Here is a 25737-nt window from a genome sequence, read left to right on the forward strand (position 1 = left end):
CATACGTCAATATAATATTGACATATGTATTTAATTAATTTCATCCCTCGGATCTTTAATATTTTCCAAAGAAAGTGGTCTTTCACCAACAGATGAAGATTACTTAATAATTCAACCACTCGTCTTCATAGCTTAAAGCGATGAGTTGATACATCTTAGTGTATTTGTCCTTGATTTGATCATGTTATCCTGATGCTGCATGCTCCTGAAACTATTCCTGCAGGGGTTCTGTCAAACACTTAATAAAGGAATCAGTTTGATCTTTGCTGCATTGGTAACCTTCACATTGTTGTATAAGAGTGTATGATGGTGAGCCCTACTTGAAAAATCAGGAATTACTTTAAGCTCGGGCTTAAAACAGATAATTGCTTGAGATGAGGCATGTAAATTTTGGGTTTTAGAAGGAAAAGCCTTAATCCAGTTTCAGTGCCAAGAATGCTAAACTTTGCTCATCAAACCTGTTTTATAGTTAAAGAAAGGGATTGAAACGAAGTAAGTGAATGAAAATCAGACAATGAAGGGGCCATATCGGCCCTCATTATCTGTGTTTGATTATTTTGATTTTAGGGCTTTATTGGAATTGTGGGTATTTACTTTGCCGAGACGAGGAAGTCTTTGTCCCTGACCTACCCACATTGAGCTGTTCAAACAAGGATGGTGAAAATAAACATTGTAGGAATGCAGTTAGCTGTGAAATTGGATGTCATTGACAATTGTATTAAATATTTCATTCCTCTTGAAAAGGGATGATTTTGCTTTTTCTATTTGCTTTCCAAATTAGGGATAATGGTGGTTAGCCTGACACAACAATTGCACTCAGCAAGTGATGAGAAATTGTGCTATCTTGTCAAACTCTGCTGCCCTACAAAGCCACACTGCGAATTGTCAGGTTTTGGTCATGTTCTATTTTCAAGAAATTAATTGCAGCACAGGGGGCAGAACGGTCTGTGACTTCCACGCAAACATGGATGACGTTTCAGTGTCCTGCTTAATTTCAAGACGATCCAGAGAAGGGAGTTTTCATGTTCTCGTGATTACCAAGAAAAAAGAAAAAAATCTGAAAAAAATAGCACTTGAGTGATTGAAATTTAATTTAATTTAATAAATTAACTTTTATTTACTTCAACTTTTGGAGAATGCAAAATTAATAAAATAAAAATCAGATATAATGCAATGATAAATATAATCTTTGGTTAATATTTTCTCAGGAAGAAGGCAGCAAAATAAAACATTTGAATCCTTCATCTTTTTATCAGGTTTAATTTTAATCATAATCTCTTGTGTTGTTGCTCTTCCTTATTATTGTGGTCAGCAAACGTTTTTATGACATCTTGGTTACTGGGGCTAGATGATTTTACCGGTTGTATACGTATTATATGTATGTCTGCTGGTTTGAATGGATATAGGATGTTTTATCTCATCCCACAGCAAATCAAGTCTACCTACGGCTACAGTAACATTGAACAACATAAATTAGTTGATTAAAAATATACATTTGTCATACAATCTCAGATTTTTTTTAACGTTGAATTGTGATTGCCTGTTTGAAGTGGATCACTTTTCCACTGGTAGGAAATGTTGCATTCTCTACAAAAATGTACATGAAGAAAACTGACTCCATCCATCCATCAAGAATGTTAAAAGACCTCCAGACACGTATGTACATACGTCCAACTAGCATTATGTAATCTACCAGTCATAATGACGAAGGAAGGCAGTGCTTATATATGAATGCATATGTGAATGCACAAGTAGCTTACCCTTCATAAAGATTGCAGATATCCACGCAGGTTCGTCCACGGCTGAAGTATTTGCAGGACAAGCACTGGTCTGGGCCTGGACCCCAACATCCTGCATCCGAACACAGTGGGTCGCACACCATGTGCTCCTTAGCTACAGACAAAATGAAAGCTATTAAGGTCACACAATTGTAGTCAAGCAGGATGCAGTTCTGCTTCGACAACTCAGCGCAGATGCAGAATATAAACCCTAATTTACTCCGAATTAGTCAGCCATAAATCAATCCAAAATTGGCCCATTGCTTATAAGAGGAGACAGGACTGGATGCTACGGCACATGCAATTTGTGTGGGCTAATTTGTCCAATAAATTTCTCCACCTACACACACCAGCTGTTATTTTTGTTGTAGTCTATAAAAGGTGCCCTCTTGATGAGACAACTTTGCAAAACAGCGGTTCAACTAATTGAGGCAAGGCAGACATCAAGCTGTTCCTTCAGTATAAAAATGCTGAGCTAACTACAAAAAAAGCATTGGTACGTAAGATCCAGAAAGTGCGGAGACAGACACGCCAGCTCGTTGATCTACAGCTACCGACGAGAAGCCAGGAAAATCTGACCTGGAAATGCATTTTCTTCACCGAATTCAATAAAATAATAAACACAACCTTTAAGGGCTCGCACATAGCAGCTGATGAATACTGTAATTCTCACATATGTGGTTGATGTTTAGGATAGTCATTTACTGCCATAGTAAAACCTACTTTTTATTTCCATGCTCTTGATCCACTCTGATTGCATTCAGTCAAAGGCAAAAATTACCCATTTCTCCAAGGCCACTCAGAGTGAACAATCTGTTTGATGTAAGCTCTCTTTCTGTTTCACTGTTCCTCATATAGTACCAACAGTTTCAAGCCATTACATCTACTTAGTTCCACTCTTCTCTTGCGTCTGCTTCTGTCATCTCTCACTCGTTATTTTATCCCTCTCAACTCTACAAAGATGGCTACATATGAGAGTATTACAGTGACAAAACGACTTTAACAGGGTGACAGCACTGCAGATACATTTGGAACTTTTATCACGGCATCTACATTTGATGTTCTTTCCCCTTGTAATGATGGATTTTAAAACAGTCTCTTATCTCATCTTCTCTTTTCTTGGCTTGGTTATAAAATACCTGCTGAATTCAAGGTTCTGGCCACATGTAAGCCAGAGGCTATGCTTCACTGTCAAAATGCTTAAATATTCACACATAAGGATGCAGATACATGGAGAAAACAGAAATCCAGTGCTCTTTTGAAGGAACAGGATGAAAGTATTGCCTATCACGAGAGAGAGAACCACCTCTGTTGGGTTTCTGGTGCCTCGGGTAAATTGACCACACAGAAGGAAAGATGAAAACAGGAAGGGTGTGAAGAAATAAATAAAGGAGAAATAAACAGAAGAGGAGTTGGGTGGCTCTTTTTTTTAAGCTATACAACACTTTCTACATCAAAAAGATACCAACTTCAGATGTTTCTGACGTGGCTGGGAAACAAAACCCCATGGGGTGCCAGGTGTCAGCTACCTTTCTGAATCCCACAAGATGACTGTGTGGATAAGGAGGAATGAAGAAAAGAAAGAATCAAATAGAGAAAGAAACAAAGAAAGAATGAATGAATATGTGCTAAAAATGATTAAATGTAATGAAGTTAAATTAACGAAACAAACCAATAGATGAAATTAAATGAAATAGTGGTCTGTTGGAGAAGTGTTCTTGTTGGATAACATATTAAAGTGTTTTGAAAGCAGGACTGTTGCTTCCTGAATTTCTTTCTTTATCAAAGGCAGCATTGAAAGCAATGAAGGGCAAGCATTGAAAAAAGCTTAAGAGTGCAGAAGGGGAAATTATCCTTGTTCCTGTGCAACATGGACAACACAATTCATTTTGTGTATTTTATTAATAATTCCTGTTTTTTAGTATTACTAGATCCTTGAGAAATCTTTTGGAACACCTCAAAAGGAATAGATTAAAAATAAATGAAAATAAATAAATGATGTAAATCAAACAAATGTCAGGAACACTTCCAAAGTATGGAGTCCTTGTGAGATCCACTGGCTATTCTAATGGATTGCTACATTCATCAGAGCCTCTTTGCCACCATTAATTAAATGGACTGCACTAATGGTAAAGGACAAAATGTGTTTATATCATTCTTTTGCTGAAATGCTTCTGCTTCCATCAGTTCTTCCTGAATGTCATTTGCAGTAATTATAGTCATATCTACCGTATGTTTGTAATACAGAGCAGAATTATTGACAAATTATACAATCAGTGCAGCTTGCAAAAGGTCCTACTGTGGTGGTTCTCTTGGTGTCAGGTTCTTCTCATTACCTCGTGCCATTTCTACATCACCACAAGTCTATATACATGCGTGCCCAAACACATACAGAGGAAAGAAAATGGACACATGCAGAGTTTTTATTCCCTGCCTTGTCTCTCCTCCAAGTGTGTGAGACTTGACCTTTGTCAGACCCTGCTAGGCTCAGTCAAGTGTAGACACACATGCACACTGTGATGCACACACACAGAGGCATGTCAAGGAGAACGGTGTGTGATTCCTGAGTCTAACCAATTATTCAAAGTCACTCGAGAATGACCAGTAAGGAACTGCTCGGGCGAAAGAAGCACTTGAACAGTGAAAACATGCTGACCATAAAACAACTACAGGTTTATTAATGTATCATGTCCCAACACTTATGTAATGGATATAATAAAAAGTAATTGAATCATCACTTCCTAAATGTTCATATTTTCTCGTAGCCATATCTTGTCTTCCGTCAATGACTCTTGGTTATTTAGTATAAGAGTTATTATTTTTGACAATCTTTAGAAATTAGTAAGCTCATATAGAGATCATCATAAAAGTGTGATATTATTGTACTTAAACTTGTAATATGGAGGACTGCAGTTCCAAAAAAAAAAAAAAGAAATCCTTCAAAATAATCCTGTTGGCTCTGAAGTCTGAACTGCATCAGATCATCATTCAAAATTATAATTTACCGGTAGTCTAAAATTGTCATGTCAGAAACTCTTTTGCTATTATCTGTAACCTATTTACAAATTAGAACATGATTTTGTCATAGCAATCAATACTATCGAGAAAGAAATACTCAACGGTCCTAAGTGATACCGAACAATGAAATAGACAAATCACAGTTAAAATGGAATTTGCCGCGTTGACTCCAATTTAAATAGGAGGACAAAGCTGATCGGTCTTCTGTCAATTGATATGTCTAAAATTAAACATTGTTGCAAATACACGATCATTTACTATATAAGAAACAAAATTGGTATTTAACTACAAATTAAGTACTAAATAACTAAATAAATCTAGATAACTTAAAAAAACATAATAGGGTGAGATTTTCTTTCAGATATATTCCCTCAAATTCATAAATTACTCTGATAGTAAACTCTATCTGACCGTAGCTGTATTGTAACGATCCTCACCAAAGGTATTGACAACTCAATATTTTAAATTTATGAAGAGCCAAGATTAGCTTTTATTTTCATTGTAAATGTACACACTTTTTACATGCAATGAAATTCCATTTACCAAGGGCCCCTTGAAACAATCACACATCATGCATATGCATAGGGCCCCAGAGCATGCAGAGAGGGCATAGGGTGAAGGTGCCACCATGACTGGCCCACCTGGAGCAATTGGGGGGGCGGTGCTTTGCTCAAGGGCACCTCAGCAGTGCTCCAATGGTAAAACTGGCCCCTCTCCAGCCACCAGCACACATTCCTCATTTTTGTCTGTGCTGAGACTCAAACCGGTGGACTTCTCCACTTCCCAGCCCAAAGCCCAACCCACTGAGCCACTACCACCCCACAAATGTTGAAATGATTCCAAATCTGTCAGAATTGCAGTTAAATGAGATATTGACACTATCACACAGCAAAGCAGGTCAAACTGTTTACCTAAGATGCATCAACTTACAGCACTTTTGTGGGCTTCGATTGTTGCGAATGAGAGCTTTCTGGTTCCCAGTGCGAAACAGGCTTGTCCAGTTGACGGTGCTGTGGTAGCAAAGCTGGCTGTTCTCTGCGATGTGAACATTCCCAGCACTGATCTCTTTCAGGGACTGGAGCTGGAGAGATGAGATGCCCTGCTGCTTTAACACCAGCAGGGAGATCCCACTGTTGGGAGCAATGGGTGAGGGCAAAGATGGCCAGATTGGAAGGAGGGGGAGATGAAGAAAAGAAGAAATAAGAGAAGCCAAGAAGATGGATTAATACTATAGTTAAACTTGTAAATTATGTTACTGTAAATTGTAATTAACAGTAGGAAGAGGCTGTGTTCACAGTTAAATAGACAGAGATTGTCTTAATGCTAATTCTTGCTTTGTTTTGTTCACGCAGATGTGCTAAAGAAACACACTACCCAGCCACTGATTTCTCATTGTTTTAATGCCTGACATATAACTTTCAAATGTAAAAAACATGTCAACAAAGGCATAAAAGAAGAGAAAACTGATGTCAGATTTTTACCTGTACAGCGCTCTCCCCCCAATAGTTGCCAGATTGGAGAAAACACTTAAGTCTGTCATGTTGTTAGGCCAAGACTGGATGTTCAGGAAGCCTAAATGCCAAACAAAAAGTTCAAAATGAGTCTATCACAGTTAACACAACAGGATAGAATGACAACTGGATTAGTCCACATTCATTCATTCATTGTCCCAACCGCTTAATCCGTTATCGGGTCGCGGGCCAAGCTGGAGCCAATCCCAGCAGTCAATGGGCGAGAGGCAGGGGACACCCTGGACAAGCCGCCAGTTCATTGCAGGGCAACACAGAGACATACAATCAGCCACACACACACACTCACACCTACGGACAATTTAGTGTAACCAATCCACCCGAGCTGCATGTTTTTGGTGGTGGGAGGAAGCCGGAGAACCCGTAGAGAACCCACGCAGGGACGGGGAGAACATGCAAACTGTTCACAGAATGGCCACAGGTCAGAGACGAACCTGCGACCATCTCGCTGTGAGGCAACAGTGCTTACCACTGCGCCACCGAGCCGCCCGGATTAGTCCACATGAATCATACAAACAAGTTCCAGGGTTTTGGTGCCAGTTATGAAGCACAAAGTGTAGTATATCAACATTTCTGCATTTCCTTTCTCCGTTCCCGCACTGCTCCATCATTTAGAAGAATAAATGCATGCGCTGAGAAGATGGCTGCGGCTCATTTAGGATTTTCAATAATGGATTCAGGAATATCAAATATTTAGTGGAGAAATGGTAGGGTCCACAATCCCCCAGATAACAGAAAAAAAAACAGCTGGATGAAGTCATTGAAAAAATAAAAATGAGTGTGGGTAAGAGGAGTCATGATAAGATATTAAGATGAAATGTTGTTGATTCTCCAGGACGCCGTTGCTGATAAACGGTGGGGCGTTGGAAATGACAACTTATTTGGTCGGGTTCACCTGGGTGGGGATGCTACACCGCTCTCAACCACCTGGTTCACCTTCTCAACGCTATCCAGAAAGTTCACCACCACACTGTTCATACGGGAGGCTGATTTTATACTGCCGTACGCAACCTTCTCTCCCACCACGAAACTGCACTCCTCCAAGGAGCAGCTGACAGTTAGTGCCAGCTTGATGGGCAGCCAGATCCGTCCCTGCACCCTAAAACCCACCACAAATTAACAAGGGTGACGGTGATTAAACTATAGTAAACTGCAATGTGAATGACATTGGGAAAAGAAAAGCACAAAAATGGTGCACAGGTTTCTCAATCTCCACTCACTTCCTCACACCTTGAAAGAAAGAAAAATAAATCGGAGTGTTGACATGCTGGATGCTGACAGTCTACAATGCTGCAGTGACCTTTAGGTCACAGAAGGTTGGCGTCCTCTGCTGAAAGTCATGTTCTCTTGACAGATCAGAGAGATGACAAACTGAGCTGTCTGTCCGTATTTTCATTGGCCAATGGATTGCTCCTATTATCTTTACCCAAACTCACTGACCAAGAGCAAGTAAGAAAAGACAACAAACAAACAAAAGAAAGTCATCAGTTAGATAACTAAATCAGGCTCGGCATTTTTTGTCTTAATCTTAATTTACATTCATATCAGTGAAACGCAATGCTTTCAAAGTGCACTTAGACAATAGAATAGTGAATTTTGACAATAATGTTGTTCTACTATAATGAGGAACTGTTAGTGGCAGGTCAAGAACATTCTGATAAAAACATATGTTAATCAAAAAATATATTTTAAATATATATTTATTTTAACAGTAATACTTTTCCCGTTTCATTAGGGACTGTCACATCCGAGGTGCGAGGTTTCTTTATGATGGCACTGTCAAACGTCTGGGCTTAAAATATGACAATGTACATGCGGCTCAGAAGTGGCGGAAGCATACAGGAGCTAGAGGATTAACGATGTGGACCACATGCCTTGGATCTTTTCTTCATAGAGCATGAAGGGAGAGCTGGGGCTCTGAGACTGAGGCAGGGGACTCCCCAAGGGAAGAGTAGCAGAGAGACGAGAGGAGATTGAAAGACTCATGTGATATTCATCTTCTGCTGAAATGTCTGGCCATGGTGTGGACAGTCTCGGGGAGGATGGGTGGAGTGAATTCAAGTAATACAGATATGTACACAGAAAACAATAACATATATGAACACTATATATGGAAGTGCTTGTATATTCATTGGTGTGTTTCTGCAAGGATGCATGCTAGGAGAGTTCTTTTTGCCCACCTGTGATCTCGCGAACAGTGTGGAACACGTTGAGTTTTTCTGGGTCCAAAGCTTTAATGTTGTGATAGACATCTCTGCAATTCATAAATGAGAGAATCAGAAACAGACAGATCTCAACATCTGTATTATATGTATGGATGCAATTGTCTCCACTCGGACATAGATATGGCAATTAAATTTAGCTGTAATGCTTGCAATGGCACTCTGTTTTGTTTCTTTCTTTCTATCTTGTTACTTGTGAATCTTTACCCACATTCAATTTGAATTTCTATTCAGGTGTAATATATATGTTTCCTTTGTGTTCATATCATCATAATAGTAAATGCATTTTTCTCAGCTCTCACCCTTTGATGCCTGTGATGAGGAAAACTAAGTTGCCATTGATCTTGGTGCAGTTGACAAACGTATCAATGTTGTTGGAATCTACCGTCTGAGCCGTCTGCAGGCTGTCAGTACCAATGCCATCACAAGCTGGAACACACAAAACCATGTATTCATACCATATTTGTTTAGTCTAATTAAACATTCCAGAATAGATTCTGCACAGTATTCTAAAGTATCAGCATCTGCAAACAAAGCATGTTTTTGTAAATTGAAACTCCATGGATGATCCAGCTGCTCGGCCCATTTTCCTGTTAGCAGAATTTTTAATGTTCCGCAAAAAACCACCCATCCGCCTCCCTTCCACCCCCCCCCCCCCCCCCCCAAAAAAATAAATTAATTCAGAAAATAAAAAATAAGCACCCAATATTAGTTATGCTTTAATTCTCCTGTGTTTGACATGCATCTTAATTACAAACATGCCTATATTGATAGTAATGGATTACCAATACTGACCAGATTTAACAGCCTTATAAATGGCCAAATAATCACATTGATAAATTCTATATGTTTAATAATGACTTTAATTAGCATATATTTGAGTTGTACCTTTTGGACAGATGTCAGTACAAGGAATGCACATCTTAATGCGCTTCTCCTCCACCTCCATCTTGTTGCTGGGGCATGCTCTCACACAGGAGCTATGATCCACCACAAGGTTATCTGCAAAATGGTTTATGGTGAATGTCAAGTACAGATGGCTACTGTGTGTCACACGGGAACATAAAATATAGCAAGTGGTACCTCCTTTCGAAATTTACGTAAAATAACATTAAAAGTCAGGCTTAATCACTTATGGATTTAGTATCAGCAGCCACTGGCTGGTTGAATCAATTTTGGATTGCCTTATCAACTTGTTTGAGGGACAAACAAGCATACCAAGTCTTGAAATTTGAATTTACAGCTAAATTGACGCTCACTACTAACATCGCCCTCTGCTCACTGCTCTTTCACTTTCACTCTGTGCTGTTCGTTTGCTCACTCCGCTCAACCTGACGCTTCTACACATACACCTTTTACGTTTGTTACGTAAAAGAATATGTCAGAATATGTAACGCTAGAATGTAACTCACTATCACCACACTCATCTATATTTTACAGAAATGCCTGAGACAGAGTGGAAAGCACAGAGAGCGGTTGCTATGGAAACATTTCTCCATTTTTTCAAGTGGTTTTGGTGTAAGCTGCCTGGCTTGATTGCTTACTGTCTATACAATTTATTAAATGGCTCGAGATTTTTACCTCCCCTGAACAGATCTCCTTCCAACCAAACCAATGAATGACTTTCTTCATTCACAAATTAAATATACCTTTGAATTTCCTCTTTGCTTACAGAACTCAAGACCTCTGGGTCTCACATGTGATATATCGGTTACAGTATCAATGATGAAATACTGCATTTAATAGACAAACCCTTATCCTCCAATACACATGGTTGGGCTTACGTGGACATTTCTTGACACAGAAGGCTCCATAGGTGTACTTTGCTCTCGGGTTGTGCTCCAGTTGGAAAGTGGTGGGGTTGTAGACAAATGGCTGGGGGCACTGGGTCACACATGCCCCACTGTCATTGAAGTTGGTGCAGGCCTGCACACAAACACACAGTCCCTCAGTGAAACTGAGTGGTAAGACTGACATTGCAACCTTTAACAGGCGACACCGCAAAATTGGACATATATATATATATTTTTAAATGATCTTCTATGTTATTTTGTTGGAGATCAAGATGGGATTAATTTATGTAACTAACTAGGTCTAGGGTGACTAGGTCAACCGTGGCTATTCGAAATGTATGTGGACAGTATTGTAGAAATGCAGGAGCCAGATTAATGTTTACAGTTCTGTATGGAGAGAGGACAAGCGATGACATCATGAACCTTGTTTATCACACCATTTGGCTTGTCTTGGTCTTAGAAATATTCCACTGCAATTCTTGTTGAATTTATTTGGACAGCAAAAAAGCACCAGTGCTTTATCATTTTTTTAAATGGTTTGTACCATTTTGTGTCTTTCTGTTCTGACTAAACTGTCAAAGGTGCCATCAGCTCAAACGGCAACAATAGCCATTCCCATATTAATTTAGGAATCACAATATTGGCCAAATAATATAGAGCTAATATAGAGGTTTGAACCAAAAAATAAGCCAAAGCAATCAATTCCCTGAGTTTCCTTGCTGTTCAAGGTGAACCATAATGTTGCCGTAAATCATGAGCGTTCTCCGTTTTCATTTAGGTCAGCAAATTCCACCTATTGTGATGTCACATGAATGATCTCCATTTGTTCATAATCTAATATACTAAAATGAAGGGTGAGGAATCCTGATAAGTAAAAAAATAAATATAAATCTAATGAGGAAGAGCTTGCCTGTCCAAATGCAGACAGAGGAGCTCCGTAAGAGATGAACTCTGAATTACAAATGTAAAAACACATTTAACAGGCGGGGGGGTGAAAATAAAACTGATAAGGAACATGGCAAAGAGCCAAGATAGAAGAGGGAGTGGTGAAATGAAAACGGAATTTAGCAAAGGCACACAATGGCATGCTATGCTATTTGCAATATTAGTGGCAATTCACCAAAAACATTATTCTGGATAAAATAAATATTCTTACAAATGTACTTTAAATGAAATTAAGTTCAAAGGTACAAGTAATATGTGTCAGTTTATATAAATATATATATATATATATATAATAAAATAATAAAGTAGGCCACATTATGGAAATGGTTCCCTGATTTGTATATTACCATGTTAAAAACTGGTTTAAACCCCTGTCTGTGTGTGTGTGTGCGTGTGTGTGTGTGTGTGTGTGTGCGTGTGAGAGTGTGTGGCGACTTACAAAGCAGTCTGTGTCCTTTGGTCCATAGCAGCCACCTGCACACTCACGATGGCAGCAGTCACTAACATAGGGACCAAAGCAACGGCCGTCACACTGCTCAGCACACACTGTCTTAGTTACTGTGGAGTGACAGGTACAGAAACAGGACAGACAATAAATACTTAATACAACGAAAAAACCATCATGCACTCCTTGCTGAAATTTTTACAGTGAATAGAAACTAAAAAGTGTGGGAAAGTGCATTTGCATGTATGTCTTCCAAGTCCAGTTGACACTGAAGCGTCTCTTCCACCTCTATGTCCTCCATTATAGTTCTGCCTCCTTGCATGCTCCTCTGAGGGTTTCTTCTGAGCTGCATTTGATGGAGATGTAACAATAATGTGTGTAATGCAGTAATATGTATGTGTTCCTTGCTTGCCAATATAACCCAATATTACTGTGTGAATGTCTACTGCACTGTTGTATTTGTATGTGCATGTGTTTTAATCTGTGTAGTGGTTCCCTGTAGGCATGGTGACAAGTTACTATCCCTCTGATCAATGCCAGCCACAGGGCACATCATACACACGTACCATCAGTGGCTACCATTAACAACGCTTGCACTAAAATGAAATAACCTACTTTACTCAAAAAACACTCAAAAAACAAAAAATGACCTTGCCAAGACGTGATGGAATGCTGCAGATCATGTGGCTTTAGAAATCCATTTTCAGAAGAAAAAAAACTGATAAACACAGAAGGAATCCATCTCATAAAATACTGAAACCACAATTTCTCGGTCTTCTAGCACTTTTGCCAGCTAAATGTGATTTTTTTTTTTACATTTTCTCAAATAACCTCATAAATAATTATTACTCATTATGCCACAGCAAGTGAAATCAAAGTTCTCCACTTCGCACTGTCCGTTGTATCGTCTTCCTCAACACCAACACCATAGACTTGTTGACTCTAGTGCTTATGATTTGGATTGTTACAAACTGCATGAAACTGTGGAATCAGATGTAGGAGGGGTTTAGTATCATTAAAATTTGTCTCCAATTTTAAGATCAAGCTGATACTCTTCACAAGAGACTAAACATATGATTTTGAAACGTTTGCAAACTGTCCTGGGCTCCCTCAATAGACTTATCGAATAGACAAGAGGCTCGTATTCGGGTTGACAGATGGTTTGTTTAACTGTCGCAACACAAATGTCCATCATAAAATTATCAGAAACCTGTGGTGAGCTGCCTTGTAATCCTGTGGGGTGTTTTGATGTGCAGTTATCTTGTAACAGAGAGCCTCTGGTCGCAGAGGGGAGCTGCTGCAGAAGCTAATTAGAATAAGTAGCTGCACCTGTGCCTGACAAGGATGAGGGAGATGTGTGAGCTGGAAGGGAGGAAGCTGAGCACAGGTGATTCCAGGGAGCAACTCAGCCTAGCGGCACTTATTTCCGGGATGGGCTCTATTTGCATGCCGGTTAGAGCTGCAGGTGTTGATGCTGCAGGAAAAGCGGCTGCAAGCCAAATGCCCCGAACTGGGCAAGTTAGGTGCACCAGAGCACAGCACAAGAGGTGCTTTTTAAGCCTTTCAGTTTATCTAGTAATGATGGATTCAGAGGCAAATTAAACGAAGGGTCCACCACAAAGGAAACCCGCCCGAGCCGGCCATTAATTGGTTTGGTATGATAATGACATTTCTTTGGGCTCGTAATGGGCTTGACACAATTTCTAAATTTGCTTGCTGAAGGTGTAACATTTCACACACAAGAGGCATAAAAAAAACATTCTAATATGCAACGCCACCATCAGCAATGCTTGTATATTTCAAATCTGTCCTCAAACTCCACTTCAGATTTATTCTTCCTTTACTTCTACAAAGTAGTTTTCTTCCGGTGGCACCATCCAATAGCAGTGATTTGAAATGCCAGGACACGGGCAGAGTTTTATTTTTTCTTCTTGAGTGTGTTCCCTTCTCCCTGAGTTGCTGACGCCAAACATCTCCATTTGTTGTTGATTTTGAGATGGAGAGATTATTCATGACAATGTCATAGGAAACATCTTGGAAGTCGTTTTTCATTTGACATGTTCACACCCATTCATTCCATACATTTCTACAGACTAAATCATAAAATCCCATGAAAAATCCAGAGGACGGATGAATCATGACATCCACATATGGATGAAGATGGTAAAGGTGGAGTGGGATATCAACTAAAAGGAAGGGGACAGACAAGGCCAGAGCTTATTGGGGACTAGTTGTCGGTAACAGGTCTAGGTCAAACAGTTCTTTCCTCATTATCTTAATGAGATCGCAACCGCAGAACAAATAGGAAGAGACATGTCAGGGTAGGAAGTGGTCCCTGCACAGAGTGATGGAAATAGAGGAGAACATTGATGGCAGAGGCAGTGCAGAGGAATTGGAAAGGGAGGAGAGAAAAACAGATTTATTAAATGGCAAAAAAGGAAAAAAAAATGTGTGTGTGTGTGTGTACTTCTCTGTATTCATAGTTAGCCTCACAAGTTTCAGTAATAAATGCAATGTATGTTTGCCATGACATAACATCCTAACATTCTGAAGTTAGGCTATTTATGGTTTAACTTCTGTATGATGGACTGTGTCCCGATATTAAATACAATCATTGGTCATCCTAACAACGGACATTTTGGGGTAAAGTAAAAGTTACAATAAGGCCGTATAGAAGATTATGCTTTATACATTACGCATCTATAATAAAGCTAACAATTACAGTTTTATTTTTTTTAAACAATTCACAAGTTTGATATATTTTCTCAAAGACACTGCTGCAAAATTTGTTCAGTAAGGTTCAGATATAAAATATTAATAATTTAGAAGTGAATGTGAATGTGCAATATTATTTTAAAGCTGAGATGATATGTTGGGTAAAAAGTGCTATTATCTGAAGCAAATTAGGGGGGAAAAATCAATCAATAAGTAATAACCAATTTAATGCATATGAAGAATGCATGCACCTTGTGTTACTCTGCTGTAATCACATAGGCTTTATTATTGTTATTATGTTGTTGTTACTGTATGGTTCAGTAAGTTTGCATCACATTATCTAATCTGAGAAATCGATATCAATTGTAGGATAACAATTATGACAAAGGACAGCGACTCAATCTGAAACTCTGAACACAAACTCCTGTGAGCCAGGCTAGGTGGTGATTAGAAGTAACATAATAATAATAATAATAATGCTTGATTTTATATAGCGCTTTTCTGGGCACCCAAAGACGCTTCACATTGTGCATTACTCATTCACACCATACTTGGTGGTGGTAAGCTACTAGCCACAGCTGCCCTGGGGCAGACTGACATGGTGATCATGGTAACCATGGTGATCTAGCTAAGTTTAAAGAGAGCAACCTTCCCAACATCGCCAGCCCATTATTTTCAATTTTGTATTATATTCTTCATCATTTTTCCCGAAGCCCTGACTTTTTGTTCCGAACTGAAATTGACTAGTTTCTTCTCGTAACCGTTGCCACAAAAAACATTAGTCAATTCTTTGCCAAAACCCAACCAATCCTTAAACAAAACAGTATCAGATTGTTCGTATGATTTTTTAATTGTGTGTTGTTTTCAAAGACATTGCTTAAGTGTTAATAGAAGTCAGATCCATTGGGACCTCAAGTAGAAAAACTGAAAGTATTAGTTTTTATTTCTGACTTTAAGACCACCATGGGATAGTCTGCAGCCTGCAGCTCTTAAACCTCATTGATTTACTGTGTGGGCGCATGTGCACGTGTGTGTATGTGCGTGCCTGTCTGCGTGCATGTGTGTGTGAGAAACACTGACAGAAAGTTTGAGAGCCTACAGATGATGATGGAAGGGGAGGAAAAAACCCGGAGCTTTCATTTCCAGATGGCTTCAGTCCCGCATCATTCTCATCTTTTTTCAGCTGCTACCAGCTTGTATGAAGGGTGGCAAGTCCCTGCAGGAGGTTTTGTGTTATATGTTTTGGATGTCAAGGGATATTGTTAAATGTTGACATGTTCGTTATGTGTGTGCATGCCTTGAGTTGATGGTATCTACACAACTATTATACATGAGATCAAACACAGTATGTCCATTTCCTGCTGTGAAAACAGGCCCCGTTTATGGTACAAAAAAACAAGCTTGGTTAAAGTACAAAGAGCAAAAGTAAAAAACTGCTGCAGTTAGCGTCACACGTCAAAGAGTTTTTTGATTTATTTTACTTTCCCAAAGCTTAAGGCAATCCACAGAGGTGATGGGAATGGAAAACTGTGAGTACAGATCAGTTAAAACTTTTTTCACAGGGTGGAAAATATTGAAAAGAATGCTCGGAAAAATAAGGGTTTATATTCATAAAACACAACTTCATAATTCTCATTACCTAAACTGACCTATTGTCTACTTGCAAAACCTGTACACACCTGTGTACACAAACACAAACCTGTGGGGTGGATATATTCGACATAAAATAATGAATGAAACAGAGATCTGAAAGTTTTAAACTACTAAGTACTAATAATGATAATTATATTATGGAGGAAATGTACTGAAAATAGAAATATTCAAATTCTAATTTGTACTTGGTGCCATTGAGAACAAGCAACTAAAATGTATTGATTGATATCGCAAGCTAATGTCACCAATATACTTACAGCTTTGACACTGGTCCTCTTTGGGTCCCCAGCAACGACCGTTACAGGAACGATGGCATCTTTGACCTGTGCACAAGATCACAAGACAATAAATTACCAGAATAAAATAATAATAGTATTTATGATGATAGGTTTATGCATTTATTCAATTTAAATACTTTACCAGTCTAATTACATGTTGACGGGTTATTTTCACCTCGATTATAATGTTTCGTAAAATGTTTTTCCCCAGGTATTATTATTACTATGCAAAAAATAATAGTGATCCTTGCTACACCACAGCATGTACCTTGACTAGTACTCGAAAGTCATGTCAGAAAAATGTAAATACGTTTGGCACAAGTCGTCTTGTATGCCAGTCCATCCAAATCATATCTGTGCAAATCAAGTTGAGTTAAAAGCAGTTCAATCACGAGAGACAAGTGGATGGAGTAAAGATCATGGTTGATTACAACAGATGATATGTGATGATTAAATCTTGTCAGGATTTCTTAGATGCTTAAACAGTACAGGAAGATTTTGTGATAAAGGGGCATCTGCGCGTAGCAGCGGTGAGATAAATCCCCTCATCAGATCCAGACACTGGTGGTGGGTGATGGGTCTGCTGAGACTGATAAAATGATGGAGTTGGTTAATCTGCAAGGACTGGGCAGCAATGGATGAGGAGGAGGAGGAGGAGGAGGAGGAGGAGGGCATGAATAACAATGGCATGAATGTATGGAAGATAAGGAGGGAATTATATTTAAGTAGACAGAAACAAGATGATAGGCTAATGGTGTCAGCCTGTCTCTTTGCTGTTTGACAAATGTAACCAGCTGATAGGAACTTCTAATAGCTCAATTGACAAGCCAAGAACAGCAGGAACTATACTGAAAATGCATTGGAGGAGTGAATGACAGCATGATATAAATAATATTAATAATAAAAAATACAGGCCAACAAGCATGTAGAATAGAAGACTTCTTGAATGAACATTTTCTACTTGCATCAAAGCAGCATCATACCCACTGAGCTTCAGCTAGTACAGGCATGGGCAAACTACGGCCCGGGGGCCATGTGTGGCCCCTTGGGCTTTATAATCCGGCCCGCTGAATTTGTCCAAATTATATAATAAAATGTTATTATAATTAAACCTCATTAATTTTACCTTTTTAAGATTTGCTTTTTATTGTCATTATGTTTTACCGTTTTTACACTGCAAACACACAATGAAATTCATTTTTTTCCCTGTAATGTTACCTGTAAAAGGCCAAATGACTTTTGTAATAACTTTTACTTGTCATTTATATCAGTTCACACAAATTTTAGAACCCATTGTGGCCCGCGAGTCAAAATGTTTGCCCACCCCTGAGCTAGTACCATTGTAGGCACCTTGTCCAATAGGGCTTTATTAACTAAGTAGTAATTGACTAAAAGGGATGTGAGAGAAGATAAGGGCAGATGAGGTCTTCTCCAGCTGTACCGATCTCTACTTCACGTTTCACCTTTTTCATCCTCAATCAATCTCTCATTGATTCATCAGTCCTGGGAGGTTCTTTATTTCTGAATCACTATTCATGTCTCTGTCATTCTTTAGTCTCTGCCTCTTTATTTCTGTTTCCCAAGCCTGTTCTTATAAAACTAGCACTGAGACAACACTTTCAAAATAGAGTTTAAAAACCTGGAATTTAAGTGGAAAAAAGACAACACAAATATCAGCCAGACATAAAGTGGTTGTCTGATGCTGCAAGTGTGCAGAACCTGTGCTGCTTTAAATATATATATATATATATTTCTCTTCTGAGCTTTGTAGCTTGGGAAGTCAAACTAAAAACTTTTCATTTAGTGTCCAAGGTCCTAAATGTATCCACTTATAAATTCTCAGTGGGCTCGAATAAATCTGTTCCAGCCTTCTTCTTGCACCATAACCTTTTACAGCTTCCCTAAAACAGCACCTGAAGGTTAAAATGTCAGGAATGCTGCCATGCCATGGCTGGCATGTGGCAAAATATAAATTTAAAGAACAGTAGTCAACAGAAGTAATAACAACATGAAGCGTCTGTCTCCCAAAAGAATGACATGGCAATTATGCTCTCAATTGTGGATTATAGATTTGGATATATTTGATCTTCTGGCAGAGAATAGGACTTTCATAGGAGTAAGGGCTGATCCAGGGCTAACAGGGCTGTAGAAAGGAGGGTGTTTGAGCAGAATATCAATGATCGGGGCTGTTAATCTGCATGTGAAGGCTTTGGCTAGTGCTGTGAGCACAAATCCAAGGACATATGCAGAGGCAATCCATTTTATTCAGCGCCATAATGATCACATATTTTATGATGTCACTTTTTGTTTGTGAAAAAACGCCATGGGGACAGCTTAAAAACAAACAGATTTAAAACAGATTTAAATGTCTGAGTGCTTGAGCACTAAATTCATCGCAAAGGCAAGAGGGTACAGTTGGGGTCAGTGACTGTTCAGAGGCGGTCAGAAGAGGTGGCTTAATGCTGCTTTAATTCACTGAAAAACTCCAAGCTTAAAAAATTAAATATGTTTCATCATTTTAAATACCTCATAATAAAGAGTGTGGAAGAAGTTGCCTAAAATCATTTGTGGCTCTAGAAGCAACGGTTTAACTCCTCTTTACCAAGTCTGATAATGCAAAAAATAAAATACAACTAACTCTCAGTGCTGCTTTGGTTTTGGTTATGATTTACCATCCAGATTCCATGCATATTAATGTGAAAGTACAGTGCAAAAGTAGAGATCTCTGGAAAAAAAACGTTGCTGTAAATAACAGTCAAGTCAGATCAAATTTCATCTTCTTCATTTGAGCTTGCCAGACTACTTACAAGAGACGCTGCTATTGGTTGGCACCACCAAAGGATGGATCCGTGGGTTTTTGACAATGTCTTGCCAGTGGATTGTGTCTGCATGACAAAGGAACTTGTTCTGGTCAACATACACACCTCCACTCAGGATCTCTGTGGAAAAGAGAGAGAGAGCACAGAACACAGTTTTAGATGTACACAAAGCTCTCTGAATTAACTGGTTCTGCATGGAGGAAGCTCCCAATATGGAAATCCTGCCTTCCAGGATTTTTTTGCAGTGCCAGCTTTTCCTATAATTTTACTAAATAAAGACCAAAATGTACCAGCACATGCCCTCTTGAGACACAAACATCGTCTGATGCTTCTGTCTTGTGTGCAGTCAAGACAAAACCATGACCAACTGCTATTACAACCTCTGATCTCCTCCCATTTCTTTTTACCGTAACTTGTCTTCTCGTACTTTCAGCAGACATAATCAATTATATGTCAGAACCCATTGCAACACAAATTCCAAATGACATTTAAGTGCCAGCAAGGGTCAGCAGCGCTGACATGCTTGGAATTTTCCATCTCATCACCTTGATGAAAAAAAACTCCCAAAATATGTATCTCCTCAATCCTCATCATGATAGCCATGGCCTTGTCAAACCAATGACTGTCATTCCATTGACCCGGCCCGGGATAAGCGGAAGAAGATGGATGGATGGAAGGAAGGCAGTGAAAAGTATTGAGAAACCTATGACAGTAAATAAAAAGCAAAGTGCAGCCAAGTAGCAGATTTGCGTTGTTTACAGAGTTTGTGTGTTTTTTTAATCTCTCTACAAACAGATTATTGACACAGGACTAAAACATATGAGACACACAACACACAAAGTCGTCTGCCAGCACCACTCAAAAACACCCAAATACAACATCATCCCACAAAGGTCTGATTAAATGCTATTCCTTGGTTGATGCAGAGTGGTGTTATTACCTGGTACACAAGCCCCCATCCCTCAATCTCAGTTTACCCTCTACCTTTTTGCATTTACAGTGGGAAATGGGAAGATAAATTAATCACATCTCTCACCACAGGACGGATATCGCTCTCAAATTCAAATTACTTGTACAATTGGACACTGCTGGTTAAGTAGGGCAACGGATGAACCAAAAGGCAAAACAAAGCAGTCATTAGGGCAAAAACATCAGTGGGGTATCTGAGCCCTTAGGTAAGCAAGCATTCACATAAGTACTGGCTGGTGTCGGAGTCAACATATCCAAAATGTATTCGTCCACTCCTCAAATCGGCTTTGGAAATGTTCATTAATGTGCAAAATTTACCACAAACAATAAATAAATGAATGTGTGAAGGGATGAATCAATGTAAATTGCATCATTGTGACATAACAATGTTCAAGAAGCTGAATAACAGTTTAATAGGCTCCTTGCTTCCGCTTTGCCCAGGACAGTTACATATTTCCCAATGCATCTGTCACAAAGCTGCGAATAATGAATAAACATATATTGCGGAATACAATAACATGTGAAACACATGCAGGCCTTTCTTTCATTACAAGCAAATGCTTGGCTTGCACATTTGGTGGGTGTGCACTTGATGGCCAGGGGGAGCTCAATGGTTAAATCCTGTAGTTGATTTACTGGGTAGAGATAATGTCTTCATTAGATTGTTCACATATCTCTTGCTTCCCAACAACCTCTCACAACCCCAATTTATCCCAAGAGAAACTCCAAGCTTTGGTTAAAAAAATAATGTGTTTTCAAAATCACCAACCTTCAGTATCAGGCATGACCGTTGGATGAAAACAATCAGAAATTCATGGAGGCAGAACAAATGTATGCGGGCAATTATTTTGATGACAAGAACTTGTAATTATTTTTTCTTTATTGCAGTGTGGGGAAAAGTTTGATTAAGACTGGGAGGCAAATAGCAAAGCAATGATAAGAAAAAAACAAACACATTACATTTGTGCAAGAATAATTAATAAGTGTTGTGTGGATTGTTTAATGAAGAAATATGTAGGACAACAGAGTCACTGTAATTAATCGTTGACGTGTTACGCAGTTGCACGACAGAATTGTGAAATATTCCCAAGACTGCGAATTCTTCTGTATATTCAATAACTACCATCGATACATAAAAGAGAGAATAAACAGCCATTCACAGTGGTATTGTCTACCACTGGAGGCATATATAAATAAATATGGAAGCAAATATACCATCACGATAAATGAGAGCAAATGCAATCAGCTGGACAGCAGTTACAAAGACAGAAGGGCATCAAGAGACTCCGATAGATGCTCAAAACAGTCAATTGACAGGCATTCATTCACAGAGACAGGAGTGTTTTGTCTCTTCTCTTGCAATGGGAAACAAGGGATTATTTCTTTTGTCTCCACTGCACTGTGTTATTGACTCCAATATTTCAGCTCAGTGCTGTTATCAGCTCAGAGGAACAGAGGGGAGAAATTCTGTGGGAAGATGAGGAGACATTCTGGGTCAAAGAGGCTAAATGCTTGGGTGTAGACCATCCTTTAAAGCACTGTGTCAGGGGCGGACTACTGCTGTCGCTGGGCTCCACTCGAAACGCATGATAGCAGAAATGACAAATTATAAGGTGAGTGGACATTTCCAGTTGACACAAATAAAGCGGACATCCACATATAGCCTCAAACACATGGTTCAGGTCTGGTATTAATGAGGTACCCACTTTTTATGCATGCCGTGGGCACAACTTAAACGATCCATTAGCTTGATCTTGTTACTAGCAGTATTAAATTGCACTCTAACATATAAGAGTTATAGAAATATGGTGGGGGAATGTTAACACTACACTGCAGCTGAACATTAGCTGCACTGAAAAACAAGACGTTGTGCAGGTAAAGTTAAGAAACCATAAAGTTAATCCCGTCACCGTAAAGCACCATGGAACCACACAGGTAGCTTTTGATATGCCAGATAATTACATAACATTTACATAACATATTTGTTGCGATTTGGTTCTCTTCTCCCATGTTTGCGCAGGAATAAAGAAAGGCTTTTCGTCCGTAATTACTTTATTATAGCTCTCTTCGCATCTACGGGAACATCACGTACATCCATAGACAAAGCGTCATCAGAGAGAGAGAGCTCCCGCCAGATTTACTTTACAAACTGTCGTAAACCGGAAACAGGAAACAGGAAGTAAACATAAAGTGCACAAAACAGTCGCAAAATAAAACTACATTTTCATACATGTCATTTACAATAAACAATAAATAGAACTGAAACAAGAACGAGATCACATATTCCAACACCCCCACTTGATCTCATGATCTGAAATGCTTTAATTTCCAAAGAACCAGCTCTTGAATTTTTCAATTTTACTCCTTGGTGTGGGTTTTGTCAGGATATCTGCAACCATATCCTCAGATGGACAGTAGATAAGGTTGACCTTTCCCTGACTGATTGCTTCACGAATGAAGTGATACTTCACATCAATGTGTTTCGACCTTTGTCTGTTTACAGGGTTTTTACTCAATGCTATGGCCCCCTGATTGTCTCCATAGGTAGTTGTACATGCGTACTCTCTGTTATCCATACCATTCAGCAGTTGTGACAAATACATGTTTTCCTGAACAGTGGTGGCGAGGCCGATATATTCGGCCTCACATGATGACAGAGCCACTGTCGGCTGCTTCCTTGTCTTCCACGAAATTGCTGGGCCTTGTTTTGTTAGACTGAAACAATACCCAGAAGTGCTCCGTCTGTCTTCTACCGATGATGCCCAATCTGAATCACTGAAAGCTATCAGGTTCAACCCCTCCTCACTTTTCCTGAAACTCAGCTCATAGTCTTGTGTTCCCTTTAAATATCTCAGAACATGTTTTGCAGCCACTAAGTTCTCCATGTTTGGCCTTGCCAGGGTCTGTGATAGTTTGCTTACAATCCAACTGATGTCAGGTCTGGTGCAGGTCATTGCATAAATCAGACTGCCGACAATCTCGCGGTAATCTGTGGGATTAGCAGGTTCACTTTGGTTACATTCATCAGTGTCAGGAATGCTCTCCACTTTTTGCTCACATGGAGTAGATCTTGGTTTACATTCTGACATTCCAAATCTTTCCAACATTTTTAGAATGTACTTTTTCTGGTTCATCTTAATTTTATCCCCATCTTGCTCAAAATGTATGCCCAAGAAATATGAAATTTTTCCAAGGTCTTTCATATTGAATTTTGCCTTCATTCTTTCTTTCAATTTGTCAAGTACATCATTGCTGCTTGCTGCAATGATGAGATCATCCACCCAAATTATTACAATGATTGTGTCGTTTTCAACTTGTTTTCTATAGACACAATGATCAGAAAGATTTCTGACAAAGTCACTCTCTTCTAGATGATCATTTAGAAGTTTATACCAATTCCTTCCTGATTGTTTTAGGCCGTAGAGGGACTTCTTTAGTCTGCACACAAGCTTTTCTCCTGTCTCTGAGAAATGTTCAAACCCCTCTGGCTGTTCCACATAGATCTCTTTGTTTATCGGAGCATGTAAATATGCTGTCTTTACATCCATCTGATGGACGATAAGGTTGTTTTGTACAGCTATCTGCATCAGTGCCCGTACTGATGTGATGCTGGCTGTTGGAGCAAATGTTTCGTGATAGTCGATGCCTTCTGTTTGACTGTAACCTTTGGCTACATATCTTGCTTTGAATATTTCTTCTCTTTTAGCATTTTCTTTACGGGTATAGACCCATTTTCCTCCTACTGCTTTTCTACCTTCAGGTAAAGTTGTCAGTTCGAATGTGTCATTCTGTTTAAGTGAGGTGATCTCTTCCCTCATGGCACATTCCCATCCGGGCGCCTCAGGTGACTTCAATGCTTCACTGTATGTCTGTGGGATCCCACACAGAGTTCTGAAACAATAATCAACAGTCGCATTATGTTCATCATTTTCAACAAAATCTGTTTCAAAATCCTCTAAATATTTTGGGGCAACCTTTTCTCGTCGAGGATAGCGGCTGGTTTGATTAAATCTGTCTTTCATGTCTGGACTGTTCTCATTTTTCTTTTGGACATTTTCTGATGCTGCTCCATTTTGTGACACATCTGCATCAACACCCTCATCATGCAGCTGTTTGTCTGTTTTAGTTTCACTTTGTGGAATACTGTGTTCATCTGTGTATGTTGTTCTTTCATTTTTCTGGGTTTCTGACTCATAATCATCAGTCTGTGTCTGCTGCTCTACTCCGCCCTTTTTGATGAACTTCACCTGTCGATGTTTGGACACCTTTCTTGTGGTTGGATCGTAGACCAGGTATGCAGGACTGTTTCTACTGTACCCCACAAATATTCCTCTCTCACATCTAGGATCTAATTTCTTGCTGTCATGCTTGTATGCATAACACTCAGTCCCAAACACCCACATCTTTGAAAGATTAGGCCTTCTCCCTGTCAGCATGAAGTAAGGAGTATTTGTGAGCCTTTCATTATAGCATCTGTTTCGAATATGGGCAGCATTCTGGACTGCATAAGGCCATAGAGCTTTTGGTAACCCTTTTTGTATCAACAAACACCTTCCCATTTCAAAAAGGGTCCTCCATTGTCTCTCTGCTGTCCCATTTTGATGGGGAGAGTATGGTGATGATGTTTCATGCTTTATACCCCTTTCCCTTAGAAGGGACTGAAACGCATTTCCTGTGTATTCAGTGCCGTTGTCTGATCTGATGCATTTTACACGACCATACACTGCGCTGTCAGCAAGGAACTTCTCTGTCGCAAACGTAGCCTCACTCTTGTATTTGAGAAAATAGACAAACACTGCGCTCGAATAATCATCTGTAAATGATATTACATACTTGTGCCCGTCTTGGCCTGCGGGGTCAATCGGACCTGACAGGTCTGTGTGTACCATTTCAAGGGGGGCACCAGCTTTTGCATCAGCTTGCCTATTTCTGCTTTTGCTAAATTTCCCTTCTGTGCATACATTACAGTCCACCTTGTTCTTCCCCGTGATCGTCATACCATCTACCAGGTTAGGCAATTTTAATACATCTTGGACATTGCAGTGTCCCAAAATCTCATGCCATGTTTTAACATCACAGGTTAAGTTTACTTTATCTCTGGACATTATGTCATTTATTGCATCATCATAGAGTTGGTTATTTACCGTTCTTATGTAGTAGAGTCTCTCGTGCTCCTCTATGATGAAAACTGTCCCGTCTCTGGTTATGAGTCTGTTTTGTCCTTCTTTGAATATCACGCTGGCTCCATCAGCTGTGGCTGCCTTCACAGAGATGAAGTCCTGAGGATATGATGGGATGAATAAGGCATTCCTCAACGTTACCGGGACAGGTTTTCCTTCACTGTCCTGGAGGAATACTTCTGCGTCCCCTCTTCTTAGGGCCACGTTGTTTCTCCTGGTTCCATCAGCAAGCTCCATGTAATGCTTGTTTGGGTTGAAATGTTCGTTGAACCTTGTGAATTTGTCTTTTTGTGTGATGATGTGGGATGTCGCGCCACAGTCTATCATCAGTCCATTTTCTTTGATGATTCCAGGCCCAACCTTGAAGGCATAAGTGTGTTTATCTTCCTCCTG

The 25737-nt window shown here is 39.4% G+C and overlaps 1 protein-coding gene across 1 annotated transcript in view; it reads right to left on the reverse strand.

Moving 5' to 3' along the window:
* Positions 1-25737, reverse strand: part of LOC137914107 (receptor tyrosine-protein kinase erbB-4-like) — a 102761-nt gene that overhangs the window by 48314 nt on the left and 28710 nt on the right. The window contains exons 4-13 of the mRNA XM_068757724.1: positions 19184-19315; positions 16356-16421; positions 11725-11843; positions 10332-10473; positions 9436-9549; positions 8850-8976; positions 8506-8579; positions 6278-6368; positions 5727-5926; positions 1761-1893 (exon numbers count right to left, since the gene is read on the reverse strand). Coding sequence (XP_068613825.1) covers positions 1761-1893; positions 5727-5926; positions 6278-6368; positions 8506-8579; positions 8850-8976; positions 9436-9549; positions 10332-10473; positions 11725-11843; positions 16356-16421; positions 19184-19315 — 1198 coding nt within the window. The remainder of the gene's footprint in view (positions 1-1760; positions 1894-5726; positions 5927-6277; positions 6369-8505; positions 8580-8849; positions 8977-9435; positions 9550-10331; positions 10474-11724; positions 11844-16355; positions 16422-19183; positions 19316-25737) is intronic.

This window comes from Brachionichthys hirsutus, unplaced genomic scaffold (assembly GCF_040956055.1).
Source record: "Brachionichthys hirsutus isolate HB-005 unplaced genomic scaffold, CSIRO-AGI_Bhir_v1 contig_1089, whole genome shotgun sequence".
NCBI lineage: Eukaryota > Metazoa > Chordata > Actinopteri > Lophiiformes > Brachionichthyidae > Brachionichthys > Brachionichthys hirsutus.